The following is a 16335-nucleotide window of genomic DNA, read 5'->3' as shown; positions in this document are numbered from 1 at the left end:
CCCTCCTACACTGCTGGTGGGAATGTAAGTTAGTTCAACCATTGTGGAAAGCAGTATGGAGGTGCATCAAAATGCTCAAAACAGACTTACCATTTGACCCAGGAATTGCACTCCTAGGAATTTACCCTAAGAATGCAGCAATCAAGTATGAGAAAGATCAGTGCACCCCTATGTTTATCGCAGCACTATTTACAATAGCCAAGAATTGGAAGCAACCTAAATGTCCATCGATAGATGAATGGATAAAGAAGATGTGGTACATATACACAATGGAATACTACTCAGCCATAAGAAAAGGGCAAATCCTACCATTTGCAGCAACATGGATGGAGCTAGAGGATATTATGCTCAGTGAAATAAGCCAAGCGGAGAAAGAGAAATAGCAAGTGATTTCACTCATCTGTGGTGTATAAGAACAAAGGAAAAACTGAAGGAACAAAACAGCAGCGGAATCACAGAACCCAAGAATGGACTAACAGGTACCAAAGGGAAAGGGACTGGGGAGGATGGGTGGGTAGGGAGGGATAAGGGGGGGTGAGAAATAAGGGGGATATTAAGATCAGCATGCATGGGGTGGGAGAAAGGGGAGGGCTGTGCAACACAGAGAAGACAAGTAGTGATTCTACAACATTTAGCTATGCTGATGGACAGTGACTGTAAAGGGGTTTATAGTGGGGACCTGGTATAGGGGAGAGCCTAGTAAACATAATATTCTTCATGTAAGTGTAGATTAAAGATAACAAAAAACAAAAAGAAAGAAAGAAAAGGGGGATTACTCCATGATAGGATAAAACTAACTGTAAATCAACGATTAATGCATGCTTTAAATATCCTTAATTTTGATCACTTAAAGGGTGTCAGATGATCGGCTATGGAGGTACACTTTTCTGATAATATTTCTTTCTCTTAAAAAAAAAAAAAGAAAAAAGCAGTTCCTGTGTGGTGACCTCCAATGAGTTCTACACAAGGGTATAAAGGGCATATCAAAGTGTGGGCAAAGGGTCTGTTTGTGTTTATACAGAGGATCAAAGCCTAATTGGGCTACCCCAGAAAATGAACTAAGATACGATATGAAGAAGAACTTCCAACATCAGCACTCTCTGGAAGACTCATGCCAGAAGATGATCATCAAAAACCTCAACAAAGATCCAGGCGATGCTGCAGTTGTAGCTGCATTCATCCCACCGGTTCCTGGACTTGTCATTGGAATGAAGGAGATATCTAAGCTGGCCTCTGCATACAGTAAAACAACAAATTTGACTGGATCTACACTGTTGGAACTCAACCAAGAATTAGGAGAAGTGCAAGTTGTAGCGCTCCAAAATCTTAAACTACAGACTATCTACTGTTAAAAGAACATAAGGGATGTGAACATTCCCCAGGAATGGGTTGTTTTAATTTGTCTGATTTCTCTCAGAGTGTTCAAGTTCAGTTGGACAATATCCATCATATCATAGAAAAATTTTCACAAATGCCTAGGGTGCCTAACTGGTTTTCTTGGCTTCACTGGAGATGGCTGGTAATTATAGATCTGCTTTGGTTATGTAACTGTATTCCTATTATGTTAATGTGTGTGCGCAATTTAATTAGTAGTTTAAAACCTATACATGCTTATGTTACTCTACAAGAAGATATGTCAAAGAAATAATCAATCTTCCCATGTTTTCTTCCATCTGCTACCTCTATAGCTTTTCTTCTTCCTTCCTAATTATAACCCTTAAATAGAATTCATGCCTCATATCGAATTTACCGAGTATCATAATTCCTCCAAGTGGTAAAGATACTTCAAGACAAATGCTGGGCATAGAACCCACAGGGCATAAATCTGCAAAGAAGTAAAAAGCTAACGTTTTCAAACAATATGGCTTCTCTCTCACTTACCGACTTTACATTTCCCTGTATGGCCCTGGCAGATGACTGGTTAGCCAGAGACGGGTAAGATTCCTCAAGGGAGGAACAACCTAAGACAGGCACAGTCGCAGGGGGGTCATCAGGTGAGAAATTGGGTATCAACAGAGGTGAGGCTTAGAACCTCACCCCCCTGTTTTGAGCAAAATCTTCTGCATCCGTGGATGTTTTGTTGCACTTGTCTAGCTTGGATTAATACTTAGCCTATAGGCACACACCTGATCATCTACATTTGCTTTCTTACAGCACTGAACTATGTTTTCTACCTTTATCTTGCATCTACCTACCACTTCAGCATTTTATTAAAAATAATAATAATAATAATAATAAGGGAGAAATGTGGGATTCACATATAAATCAAGTATAAAAATCAAACGAATATTCATATCTGACCTGATTCTTTGTAGTTCATAATGCATGATCAAAACCAAACGTTTCTGTGATGACTGCCCTTGTACTGTTCACCATGTCAGAACTTATTCACTATGTAAGAATTTGTTCACCATGTAAGAACTTGTTCGTTGTGCTTCAGAAGATCAGAGACTGACGAGAATTAGGCTTGGGGTGGATTAATAATTGTGCATTGAGTCCCCTGTACAGAATTTTATTGTTGTTAACAACCATTTGATCAATAAATATGAGAGATGCCCTCTCAAAAAAAAAAAAGAAGATAAAAAGATAGCAAATAAACGTATGAAAAGATGCTCAACATTATATGCCATTATGGCATTATAAATTAAAATGAGATTCCACTGAAAAAAAAAAATTAATGAAACTAAGAGCTGGTTCTTTGAGAAAATAAACAAAATAGACAAACCCCTAGCCAGACTTATTAAGAAAAAAAAGAGAATCTGCACACATAAACAGAATCAGAAATGAGAAAGGAAAAATCATGATGGACACCACAGAAATAAAAAGAATTATTAGAGAATACTATGAAAAACTATATGCTAACAAACTGGATAACCCAGAAGAAATGGACAACTTTCTACAAAAATACAACCTTCCAAGACTGACCCAGGAAGCAACAGAAAATCTAAACAGACCAATTACCATCAATAAAATTGAATCAGTAATCAAAAAACGACCCAAGAACAAAATCCCCGAACCAGACGGATTCACCACTGGATTTTATCAGACATTTAGAGGAGATATAATACCCATTCTCCTTAAAGTTTTCCAAAAAATAGAAGAGGAGGGAATACTCCCAAACTCATTCTATGAAGCCAGCATCACTCTAATACCAAAACCAGGCAAAGACACCACAAAAAAAGAAAACTACACACCAATATCACTGATGAACATAGATGCAAAAATACTCAACAATATATTAGCAAACTGAATTCAAAAATACCTCAAGAGGATCATACACTATGATCAAATGGGATTCATCTCAGAGATGCAAGGATGGTACAACATTCAAAACTGCATCAACATCATGCACCACATCAACAAAAATGACAAAAACCACATTATCATTTCCATACATGCTGAAAAAGAATTCAACAAAATTCAACATCCATTCATGATAAAAACTCTCAACAAAATGGATATAGAGGGCAAGTACCTCAATGTAATAAAGGTCATTTATGACAAACCAACAGCCAACATCATACTTAACAGTGAGTAGCTGAAAGCTTTTCCTCTAAGATCAGGAATAAGACAAGGATGCCCACTCTCCCTGCTTTTATTCAACATAGTACTGGAGGTCCAAGCCACGGAATCAGACAACACAAAGAAATAAAGGCATCCAGATTGGTAAGGAAGAAGTCAAACTGTCACTGTTTGCAGATAACATGATACTGTACATAAAGAACCCTAAAGACTCCACTCAAAAACTACTAGAACTAATATCTGAATTCAGCAAAGTTGCAGTACAAAATTAATACACAGAAATCTGTTGCATTCCTATACATTAATGATGAACTAGCAGAAAGAGAAATCAGGAAAACAATTCCATTCACAATTGCATCAAAAAGAATAAAATACCTAGGAATAAACCTAACCAAGGAAGTGAAAGACCTATACCCTGAAAACTACAACACACTCCTAAGAGAAATTAAAGAGGATACTAATAAACAGAAATTCATCCCATGATCTTGGGTAGGAAGAATTAATATTGTTAAAATGGCCATCCTGCCTAAAGCAATCTACAGATTCAATGCAATTCCTATCTAATTACCAACAGCATTGTTCAACAAACTGAAACAAATAGTTCTAAAATTCATATGGAACCACAAAAGACCCAGAAGAGCCAAAGCAATCCTGAGAAGGAAGAATAAAGCAGGGGGGATCTCGCTTCCCAACTTCAAGCTCTACTACAATGCCACAGTAATCAAGACAATTTGGTAATGGCAGAGGAACAGACCCACAGACCAGTGGAACAGAATAGAGAGTTCAGATACTAACCCAAGCATATATGGTCAATTAATATACAATAAAGGAGCCATGGACATACAATGGGGAAATAACAGCCTCTTCAACAGCTGGTGTTGGCAAAACTGGACAGCTACATGTAAGAGAATGAAATTGGATTACTGTCTAACTCCAGAAATGAAAGTAAACTCGAAATGGATCAAAGACCTGAATGTAAGTTATGAAACCATAAAACTCTTAGAAGAAAATATAGGCGAAACTCTCTTGAATATAAACATGAGCAACTTCTTCATGAACATATATCCACGGGCAAGAGAAACAAGCAAAAATGAACAAGTGGGACTATATCAAACTAAAACACTTCTATACAGCAAAGGACACCATCAGTAGAACGAAAAGGCATCTTATAGTACGGGAGAATATATTCATAAATGACATATCTGATAAGGGGTTGACACCCAAAATATACAAAGAGCTCATGCACCTCAACAAACAAAAAGCAAATAACCCAATTAAAAAATGGGCCCAGGAGCTGAACAGACACTTCCCCAAAGAAGAAATTCAGATGACCAACAGGCACATGAAAGAATGCTCCACATCACTAATCACCAGAGAAATGCAAATTAAAACCACAATGCGATATCACCTCGCACCAGTTAGCATGACCACCACCCAAAAGACAAACAACAAATATTGGCAAGGATGTAGAGAAAGGGGAACCCTCCTACACTGCTGGTGGGAATGTAAATTAGCTCAACCTTTGTGGAAAGCAGTATGGAGGTTCCTCAAAAAACTAAAAATAGAAATGCCATTTGACCCAGGAATTCCACTCCTAGGAATTTACCCTAAGAATGCAGGATCCCAGTCTCAAAAAGACATATGCACCCCTATGTTTATTGTAGCACTATTTACAATTGCCAAGAAATGGAAGGAACCTAAGTGTCCATCAGTAGATGAGTGAATAAAGAAGATGTGGTACATATATACAATAGAATATTATTCAGTCATAAGAAGAAAACAAATCCTAACATTTGCAACAACATGGATGGAGCTAGAAGGTATTGTGCTCTGTGAAATAAGCCAGGCGGAGAAAGACAAATATCGAATGATTTCACTCATCTGTGAAGTATAAAAACCAAGAAAAAACTGAAGGAACAAAACAGCAGCAGACTCACAGAACCCAAGAATGGACTAACAGTTACCAAAGGGAAAGGGACTGGGGAAGGTGGGTGGGAAGGGAGGGACAAGGGGAAAAGGGGGCATTATGATAAGCACACATAATGTAGGAAGGGAAGAGCGGGGAAGGCTGTACAACACAGAGAAGACAAGTAGTGACTCTATAGCATCTTACTACACTGATGGACAGTGACTGTAATGGGGTATATGGTGGGGACTTGATAACGAGGGGAATCTAGTAACCACAATTTTGTTCATGTAAGTGTATATTAATGATACAAAAGAAAATTAAAATATTTTTTTAAAAATGGTGGATACATGTCATTACAAATTTATTCAATCCAAAGAATGTTTAACACTGAGAGTGAACTCTAATGTAAACTATGGACTCTGAGCAATGATGTCATGTTAATCAATTGTAATAAATGTACCACTCCGGCTGGGGATATTGACAGTGGAGGAGACAGTCTGTGCATGTAGGAGGCACAATGGAAATCTCTGTACATGATACTCAGTATTTGCTGTGACCAAATTGCTCTTTAAAAATGAAGTGTATTAAAAAATAACCTTTAAGTCCACCTGGAACCTCAGATTGTTACCTTATTTGGAAATATGGTCTTTGCAGATATAATCATGTTACAATGAAGTCATCCTAGACTAAGGTAGGCTCCAAATCCAATAGCTCGTGTTCTTACAAGGAGAGAGAGACTCAGAAAGAAAGGGAAGAAAGTCATGTGAAGATGGAGACAGAAATCAGAGTAATAGAGCTACAAGCCAAGGAACAATGGATTGCTGGCAATCGCCAGAAGCCAGGGAGAAGCAAGGGGATATTTCTTCCCACAGAGCCCTCAGAAAGCACATAGCCCTACTGACACCTATTTCAGACTTGGAACCTCAAAGACCACTGAGTCCTAAAATATCACATCACATTCTCCAGGAATGTGAAAGAGTAAGTTGGTGGTTGTTCTTTGTTGCAGAAGACCTTGGAAACTTACGTAGCCCACTTGCATAGACCCATTCCCAAATCATTCAACCAAAGGTCACATCCTATGGCGCATACTTTCTAACCTCCAACCAAAAGTCAAATTCTGTGACATATACTTTCTAATCTCCTCTTTCTGAGCCACCCTGTGGCTCCAGGGCATGTGTTCTCCCTCAGAACACTAATAAATCCAACTTGTTTAACTATAGGTATGTTCCTATGGGTGGTGTTTGAGTAAAGGGCACATACACGAGTAAAATTCTCCAAGGGTCCCAAACCACAGACCTCCTCGTGTCCCAGAATGACCCTTTAAATTTATGGCCACTCTTTCAACATGTAATAAGCCAAAGGCTTGCAACCACGACTGTCAGTTCAATACACGTTTTTTTTCATAGTGAAGCCACTAGATTGTAAGCTCCTTGGGGTCAGTGACTAATGTCTGTCTTATTTACCCATGTAATCCAATTCTTCAGCCCAAATCCCAGAAAAAGGACAATTAGTAAGTCAAAATTGTTTTCTAAACAACTCAATGAAGGGATGTTGCTATTCGTACCTAGTGACACCAGGTTCTGGAAGTTCTCCAGCATCACATCTCTGTAGAGTTTCCTTTGAGCAAGATCCAGCAAAGCCCACTCCTCCTGGGTGAAGTCCACAGCCACATCCTCAAAGACCACCGAGTCCTAAAACATCACACACATTCTGTTCAGAAAGGTACAAACTCCCCCTGTGTGTGCAGGAGAATAAATAAGGATGATGACAGAGGGGAACTGAAAATCAAAATATTCTTCCCACCTGCCCCCACAAACCAAAGGCCCAGGGGCCTGCAGAAGCATGACATTCAACTGAGGCCCACAGCTGGACATCTTTTCTTCTACCCTAGGCCAGGGGTTAGCAAACTACAACATGTGGGCTAAATCCAGCCTACCACCTGTTTGTGTAAGTGAAGTTTTACTGGAATACAATAGGACATTTGTTTATGTATGCTCTATGGCTGCTTTCACACCAAACTGGCAGTCTAACTGCAAACTCTATGGCCTTCAAAGACTAAAATACTTCCTATGTGACCCAATACAGAAACAAGTTGCTGCCCTCTGCTCTAAACAATTAGGAGACTGATGACCAGATGGAATAGAAATACTCTTTTGGAGAATTATTAGCTCTTATTTACCTGTGACATCTTTCTCTGTAACCCAGCAGCTGTTCTTCCTTGCTCCATGTTCCCTTCATGAAGGATATTGAGAAGTTAGAGCTGAGGCAGAAGAAAGACAATTTGAGAATCCAAGTCTCCCCAAGATTTCACACACGAGCCTGGATGCCACAACACAGCCATTATGAGCAACCACTCCTCCCCAAATACACACACACACACACACACACACACACACACATTCTGATCTTGTAAGAAGATGGAGCAATCTCATCTCTTCTAGGGCTAGAAAAAAGTGTTATGGTCCTTGTGATCATTTAAAAGAAAGAAAAAGGCTGTGTCCTATTTTGTAAGTCAACTGAAGTCTAAAAAAGTTTGGTTGTCAGATTATTGTCTAGCCCCATACACAGAAGTAAACACAAAATGGATCAAAGTCCTGAATGTAAGTCATGAAACCATAAAACTCTTAGAAAAAATATATAGGCAAAAATCTCTTGGACATAAACATGAGCAACTTCTTCATGAACATATCTCCCTGGGCAAGGGAAACAAAAGCAAAACTGAACAAGTGGGACTGTATCAAACTAAAAAGCTTCTGTACAGTAAAGGATACCATCAGTAGAACAAAAAGACATCCCACAGTATGGGAGAATATATTAATAAATGACAGATCCAATAAAGAGTTGACATCCAAAATATATAAAGAGTTCACGCACCTCAACAAACAAAAAGCAAATAATCCAATTAAAAAAATGGGCATAGGATGTGAACAGACACTTCTCCAAAGAAGAAATTCAGATGGTCAACAGACACATGAAAAGATGTTCCACATCGCTAATCATCAGAGAAATGTAAATTAAAACCACAATGAGATATCACCTCACACCAGTTAGGATGGCCAACATTCAAAACACAAACAACAACAAATGTTGGTGAGGATGTGGAATAAGGGGAATCCTCCTACACTGCTGGTGGGAATGTAAACCAGTTCAACCATTGTGGAAAGCAGTATGGAGGTTCCTCAAAAACTCAAAACAGAAATACCATTTGACCCAGGAATTCCACTCTTAGTAATTTACCCTAAGAATGCAGCAGCCCAGTTTGAGAAAGACATACACCCTCCTATGTTAATCACAGCACTATTTACAATAGCCAAGAAATGGAAGGAACCTAAGTGTCCATCCGTAGATGAATGGATAAAGAAGATGTGGTACATATACCAATGGAATATTATTTAGCCATAAGAAGAAAACAAATCCTAACATTTGCAACAACAACATGGATGGAGCTAGAAGGTATTATGCTCAGTGAAATAAGCCAGGTGGAGAAAGACAAGTACCAAATGATTTCACTTATCTGTGGAGTATAACAACAAAGAAAAAACTGAAGGAACAAAACAGCAGCAGACTCACAGAACCCAAGAATGGACTGACAGTTACCAAAGGGAAATGGACTGGGGAGGATGGGTGGGAAGGGAGGGATAAGGGGGAAAACGCATTACAATTAGCACACATAACGTAGGGGGGTGGAGACATGGGGAAAGCAGTATATACAGAGAAGACAAGTAATGATTCTATAGCATCTTACTATGCTGATGGACAGTGACTGTAATGGGGTATGTGGGGGGGACTTGATAATAGGGGGAGTCTAGTAACCATAATGTTCAAGTAATTGTACATTAACAATATTAAAATAAAAAAATAATTAAAAAGGTGAATTATAAAAAAAAGTTCAGTTGTCAATTTCCCCATAATAATGAAAAGCATAAAAAAATATCAGACAATGCCTTCAACGTAAGACTATACACTCACTGTCTCCAATCCACGAAAACCCTGACTTATTATACACCATATTCAGGGGGCTCCACTCCCAATAGTTCTTACCCCTACACCCCTTAGCTAGATAAAAAGCTTACTGCAAAGCCCCTGACCATTGGATCCTCCCAACTCTTGTTTCTGAGAGTCCCCAAAACCTGCTTTCTGAGATACAGAATCAACCAACTCAATTTCACATGCAGGAGGCAGAGAAGCACTAATTGTCATGCTAAATTTTGCCTGAAGGGTACAGCAGCAACAAAACCATACTTGAAGTTCACAACGTGTGTCATTTCTGAGAGTGATATCAGCACCAACTGTTGCACAATTTCAAATAAAAATGCAAAAGTTTCTTCCACTGCAATGCATCAAGCAGCATATTTTAAAGCCAATAAAAATTGTAACATTCTCTAGCACTGGTGAAGGGATTAAAATAGGAAGGCAAGGCAGAAACCTCCTCCCAAAAACACATAAGAGAGCAAAGTACAGCAAATGCAACTATACCTGAAAATGACCTGAAGACTGCAGAACAGACCATCTACACCTGAGAAAGGAGAAAGAACCACACAGAAAAGGGTGATGTGGCAAAGCAAAGATTGAGAAGTACCCAAGCCCTCCCCAACTACAGCCTACAGATAGGAGGAAGAGAAATGGAATGGGAGGGGGTAGGAGCCCAGGAGTACTGCACACCTGGCCTTGGAGATGTGCTCTGGGAGTACAAACCCACGTCACGCTGGGTTGTGGTGATTAGCAGGGATGAACACCAGAGACAAGTGGAACACTCTGGGAGGCTGAGACTCTGGTCAGTGTGGAAGGCAGGCACGCTCCACCAGTCCTGAGACCTAAAGCAGAAGCAGCAGTTTGAAAGACTTGCCAGCAGTGGGAAGGGTACCAGCAGTGACAAGAGTTGGACAGAACTCTCGTCAGGAGAAAGGGCAGGTGGAGGATACCTTCCCAACCCTTCCTCGGCCCAACAGATGGGGAACTCTCGGGAGCCCCAGATGCTCCATCCCCCTTGCTGCCAACACAGCCCCGAGGCTCCTTCTCTGCACACTGCCAGGAGCCAACCCACTTGGCCCAGTGGCAGCACTAGACTTTGTTGCCTGGCAGGCAGAGGGAGACTCTCACAGCTTCCTTGACTCCATTTCAGCCCAACAGGGGAAGTGCCTGCAGGAGCCAGGCCCCAAGAGCTCCTTCCTCCCTGCAGCTGTTCAAATCTGGTGCCACATGTCCAGCCAGAGCAGAGCTGCACATCAGTCTGCCCTCCCCATTAACCCTGCAAACCCTCCATTACTTCAGGACAAGCAGAGGCAGCCCCACCCACAGCAAGCTCAGCAGATATTCCCGAGCTGACCATAAAGGCAGCAGTGGAATTAAACTGCCCACCCAGACTGAGACCACTACAGAAGCCAGAAACAAAGGCAGCCCCACCCCCAGCACACCAACCAGCTGGGGTCCCCACAAAACAGAACCAACACTATAGAATAAAGAATCTTCAGCTTCTGGGCACCATAGCATGTCTTCTTCATAAAGCTATTACCTTATAGGCCAGAAAGCACAACAGTGACAACTAATACAAAGGAAGAAAAACTGAAGCACGACAAAATGAGTAGGCAGAGGAATATGATCCAAACAAAACTACAAGACAGAGCCCTAGCAAGGGATAAATGAAACAGAGATCACCAACCTTCTTGATAAAGATTTCAAAATAAGTCATAAACATGCTCAAGGGTTTATAGAACTAAGCATTCAAGATCTCAGGGACGACTTCAATAAAGAGATAAAAAACCTGAAAAAGAGTTACTCAGAGTTGAAGAATACAGTCTCTGAAATGAAAAATACAAAAGAGGGATTTAAAAGAAGATTAGAACATGTAGAGAAGATGGTAAATGAAATGGAAATTAGAGAACAGGGAAACAAAGAAGCTGAGGAACAGAGAGAAAAAAGATCTCTAGGAATGAAAGAATGCTAAGAGAGCTATGTGACCAATCCAAGAGAAACAATATTCACAAAATAGGGGTACCAGAAGGAGAAGAAAAAGATCAAAGGATAGAAAGTTTCATTAAGGGAATAATTGTTGAAAATGTCCCCAGTCTGGGGACAGAAATAGACACGCAGGTCATGGAAGCCCAAAGATTCCCTAACAAAAGGAAGCCCAGGAAGACAACACCAAGACATATAATAATTAAAATGGCAAAGATCAAGGACAAGGACAAAGTGTTGAAAACAACCAGAGAAAATAAATATGTTACTTACAAAGAAAATCCCATCAGACTATTAGCAGACTTCTCAACAGAAACTGTACAAGCCAGAAGGTAGTTATATATTAAATGTACTGAAATGAAGGACCTCCAACCAAGAATCCTCTACCCGGCAAAATTATCATTTAAATTGAAGCAGATATTAATTTCCATATAAACAAAAGTTGAAAGAATTAGCCACCACTAAGCCAGCCTTAAAGGATTTGTTGACGGGACTGCTGGAGATGGAAATGACCCTAAGGCTAAACCGCTTTCACCAGTGAAAATAAACCCACAGTAAAGGCAGTGGACGAACTAATCACCAAGCAAGTACAAAATTAAAACAAAACAAAAGCAAAGTCAACTATAAACAAAATCAGTCAAGGAATACCCAAAAAGTACAGACTATGACATCTAATATAAAAACTATGGAGGAGGAGGAAGAAGGGGGGAAAGTACCTTCAGATTGTGTTTAAAATAGAGTAATCAGCAATTTAAGATATTTTACTATACAGTAAGGAAGCTATCCTCGAACCTTTGGTAACCACAAAAATAAAATCAACAACAAATACACACAAAAAATAATAATTTTTTTAAAAGAGAAATCCAATTACAAAAATAAAGAAAACCATCAATAACAAGAGAAGAGTAAAAGAGAGGAAGAAAGGAACAGAGAGGAGATATAAAAATCAGCCAGGAAAGAATTAATAAAATGGCAGTAAGTATATATCTATCAATAATCACCTTAAATGTAAATGGACTGAATCAAAAGACAGAATGGCAGAATGGATAAGGAAACACAACCCATCTATATGCTGCTTACAGGAGACTCATTTCAGACCCAAAGCCATACACAGACTAAAAGTGATGGGAAAAGATATTCCACGCCATTAATAGGGAGAAAGAGGCAGGACTGGCAGAACTTATATCCAACAAAATTGATTTAAAAACAAAGGAAGTGAAAAGAAACAAAGGACATTACATAATGATAAAGTGATCAGTCCAACAAGCAGATATAACCATTATAAATATCTATGCACCCAACATAGGAGCACCTAAATATGTAAAACAAATAGTAACAGAATTAAAGGGGAAAATGGATTGCAACACATTCATTTTAGGAGACATTAACACACCACACACAACAATAGACAGAGATCAACCAGATAGAAAATAAATAAGGAAACAGGCACTGAAGTTAATTAGATCAAATGGACTTAACAGATAGCTACAGAACACTCTACCCAACAGCAGTAGGATACATATTTTTCTCAAATGTACATGGAATGTTCTCCAGAACAGATCACCTACTAGGCTACAAGAGACTCAACAAGTTCAAAAAGACTGAAATTGTATCAAGGAGCTTCTCACATCACAATGGCATAAAACAAGAAATAAATTACTACAAAGACAACAAAAAGACCAACAAAACATGCTTCTAAATAATCAATGGATCAATGAACAAATTAAAACAGAAATCCAGCAATACATGGAAACAAAAACACAACAGCCCAAGATCTGTGGAAGGTGGCAAAGGCAGTTCCAAGAGGAAAGTACATGGCAATACAGACTTATCTCAAGAAACAAGAACAATCCCAAATAAACAATTTAAAATCACAATGAAAGAAATTAGAAAAAGAAGAACAAATAAAACCCAAACTTAGTAGAAGGAGAGTCAGAATAAAGATTGGAGCAGAAATAAATAAAACAAAGAATTAAAAAACAATAGAAAGAATCTATGAAACCAGGAGCTGGTTCTTTGAGAAAATAAATATAATAGATAAACCCCTAGCAAGACTTACCAAGAAAAAAAGAGTGTGTACACACATAAACAGAATCAGAAACAAAGGAATAATCACAATGGATACCACAAAAATACAAGGAATTATCAGAGAATACAATGAAAAATTATATGCCAATAAATTGGATACTAGAAGAAATGGACAACTTCCTTGAAATATACACCTTCCAAAATTGACCCAGGAGGAAACAGAAAATCTGGACAGACCAATTACCAGCAATGAAATGGAACTGTTCATCGAAAAACTCCCAAAAAACAAAAGGCCATGTCCTGATGGTCACAGCCAAATTCTACCAAGCATTTAAAGAAGAGCTAATACCCATCCTTTAAGTATTACAAAAAGTAGAAGAGGAGGGACTACTTCCAAACTCATTCTATGAGGCCAGCATCACTGTAATACCAAACCCAAAGACACCACAAAAAAAATTACAGACTAATATCCCTGATGAACATAGATGCAAAAATCCTCAACAAAATATTAACAAACTGAATCCAAAAATACATTAAAAAGATCCATCATGACAAAGAGGAATTTATCAAAGGGATGCAAGGAGGCTACAATATTTGTAAATCAATCAATATTATACACCACGTTAACAAAAAAGGATAAAAACCACATGGTCACCTCAATAGATGCTGAAAAAGCATTTGACAAAATTCAACAACCATTCACAATAAAAGCTCTCAACAAAATGGGTATGGACGGTATGCACCTCAACATAATATAGGCCATATATGACAAACCCATAGTCAACATCATACTTAATGGCAAAAAACTAAAAGCTTTTACTCTAAGATTGGGAACAAAACAAGAATGCCCACTCTCCCCACTTTTATTCAACATAGTACTGGAGGTCCTAGCCACGGCAATCAGACAACACAAAGAAATAAAAGGCATCCAGATCGGCAAGGAACAAGTTAAACTGTCACTGTTTGCAGACAAGATGATATTGTACATAAAAAGCCCTAAAGAATCCACTCCAAAATTACTAGAACTAATATCTGAATTCAGCAAAGTTGTAGGATACAAAATTAATACAAAGAAATCTGTTTCATTCCTATATACTAACAAATTAGCAGAAAGAGAAATCAGGAAAACAACTCCATTTACAATTGCAATTAAAAACAGTAAAATACCTAGGAATAAACCTATCCAAGAAGGTGAAAGACCTATACTCTGAAAACTACAAGACACTCATGAGAGAAATTAAAGAAGACACCAATAAATGGAAATCTATCCTGTGTTTATGGATAGGAAGAATTAATATTGTCAAAATGTCCATCCTGCCACAAGCAATCTATGGATTCAATACAATCCTTATCAAAATACCAACAGCATTCTTCAATAGTTCTAAAATTCATATGGAACCACAAAATACCACAAATAGCCAAAGCAATCCTGAGAAAGAAGAACAAAGCTGGGGGGATTACACATCCTGACTTCAAGCTCTACTACAAAGCTACAATAATCAAAGCAATTTGGTATTTGCACAAGAACAGACCCATAGATCAATGGAACAGAATAGAGAGCCCAGATGTAAACTCACACATATATGGTCAATTAATATATGACAAATAAACCATGAATATACAATGGGGAAAAGACAGCCTCTTCAACGACTGGTGCTGGGAAAACTAGACAACTACACATAAGAGAATGAAACTGGACTGTTGTCTAACCCCACACACAAAAGTAAACTCAAAATGGATCAAAGACCTGAATGCAAGTCATGAAACCATAAAATGCTTAGAAGAAAACATAGCCAAAAATCTCTTGAATATATTCATGAGCAAGTTTTTCCTGGACACATCTCAGGCAAGGGAAACAAAATCAACAGTGAACAAGCAGGACTACATCAAACTAAAAAGCTCCGTATAGCAAAGGACACTGTCAGCATATCAAAAAGGCATCCTAACATGGGAGAATATATTTATAAATGACTCATTTGATAAGGGTTTAACATTTAAAATATATAAAGAACTCATAGACCTCAACACCCAAAAAACAAATGACCTTATCAAAAAATGGGCAAAGAACTTCAACACTTTCCCAAAGAAGAAATACAAATGGCCAACAAGCACATGAAAATATGCCCCACATCACTAATCATCAGGAAATGCAAATTAAAACCACAATGACATCACCTCACACCAGTTAGATTGACCACTATCCAAAAGACAAGAAACAATGTTGACAAAGATACAAAGAAATAGGAACCCTCCTACAGGGCCAGTAGGACTGCAAATTGGTACAACTGCTGTGGAAAGCAGTATGGAGGTTCCTCATAAAACTAAAAATAGACATACCATTTGACCCAGTGATTCCACTCCTAGCAATTTACCCCAGGAAACCAAAATCCCTGATTTGAAAAGATATATGCACCCCTCTGTTGATTGCCACACTGCATGCAATAGCCAATATACAGAAGCAACCTAAGTGTCCATCAATAGTTGAATGGATAAAGAAGATGTGGTACATATACACAATCAAATATTATTCAGCCATAAAAAAAAAGAGATCCCGCCATTTGCAATAACATGGATGGATCTAAAGGGCATTATGCTTAGTGAAATAAGCCAGGCAGAGAAAGACAAATACCATATGATTTCACTTATTTGTGAAATAAAAATAAAGCAAAACAGAAGGAACAAAACAGCAGTAGACTCAGACACTGAGAAGTGACTAGTGGTTACCAAGGGAGATGGGGATAAAAGGGCACAATAATTTGCAAAAACAATTTAAGTTGATCACATTGATGTTAAATCACTGTGATGTACATTTGAAATCAACATTAGATTGTATATTAAGAATACTTTAATAAATAAATCAATAAAACATTTCTCTAGTACCATTTGAACTACCATGACATGAGGATGACTTTGCTAAGAGA

The 16335-nt window shown here is 38.4% G+C and overlaps 1 protein-coding gene across 3 annotated transcripts in view; it reads right to left on the bottom strand.

Annotated features, from left to right (window-relative positions):
* ZNF699 (zinc finger protein 699) overlaps positions 1-16335 on the bottom strand; it is a 33286-nt gene that overhangs the window by 14410 nt on the left and 2541 nt on the right. For 2 of the 3 annotated variants that reach the window (XM_036903811.2, XM_036903821.2), the window contains 2 exons: positions 7611-7663; positions 6996-7122 (listed from right to left, as the gene is read on the bottom strand). In XM_036903811.2, coding sequence (XP_036759706.2) covers positions 6996-7122; positions 7611-7658 — 175 coding nt within the window. In that variant the 5' untranslated portion in view covers positions 7659-7663. Of the gene's footprint in view, positions 1-6995; positions 7123-7610; positions 7692-16335 lie in introns of all 3 variants that reach the window. The other variant, XM_036903801.2, reaches the window with a different exon arrangement.

Source organism: Manis pentadactyla, chromosome 12 (genome assembly GCF_030020395.1).
Source record: "Manis pentadactyla isolate mManPen7 chromosome 12, mManPen7.hap1, whole genome shotgun sequence".
Taxonomy (NCBI): Eukaryota; Metazoa; Chordata; class Mammalia; order Pholidota; family Manidae; genus Manis; species Manis pentadactyla.
The sequence above is the reverse complement of the archived record's forward strand: the minus strand, read 5'-3'. Positions and strand labels throughout refer to the sequence as shown.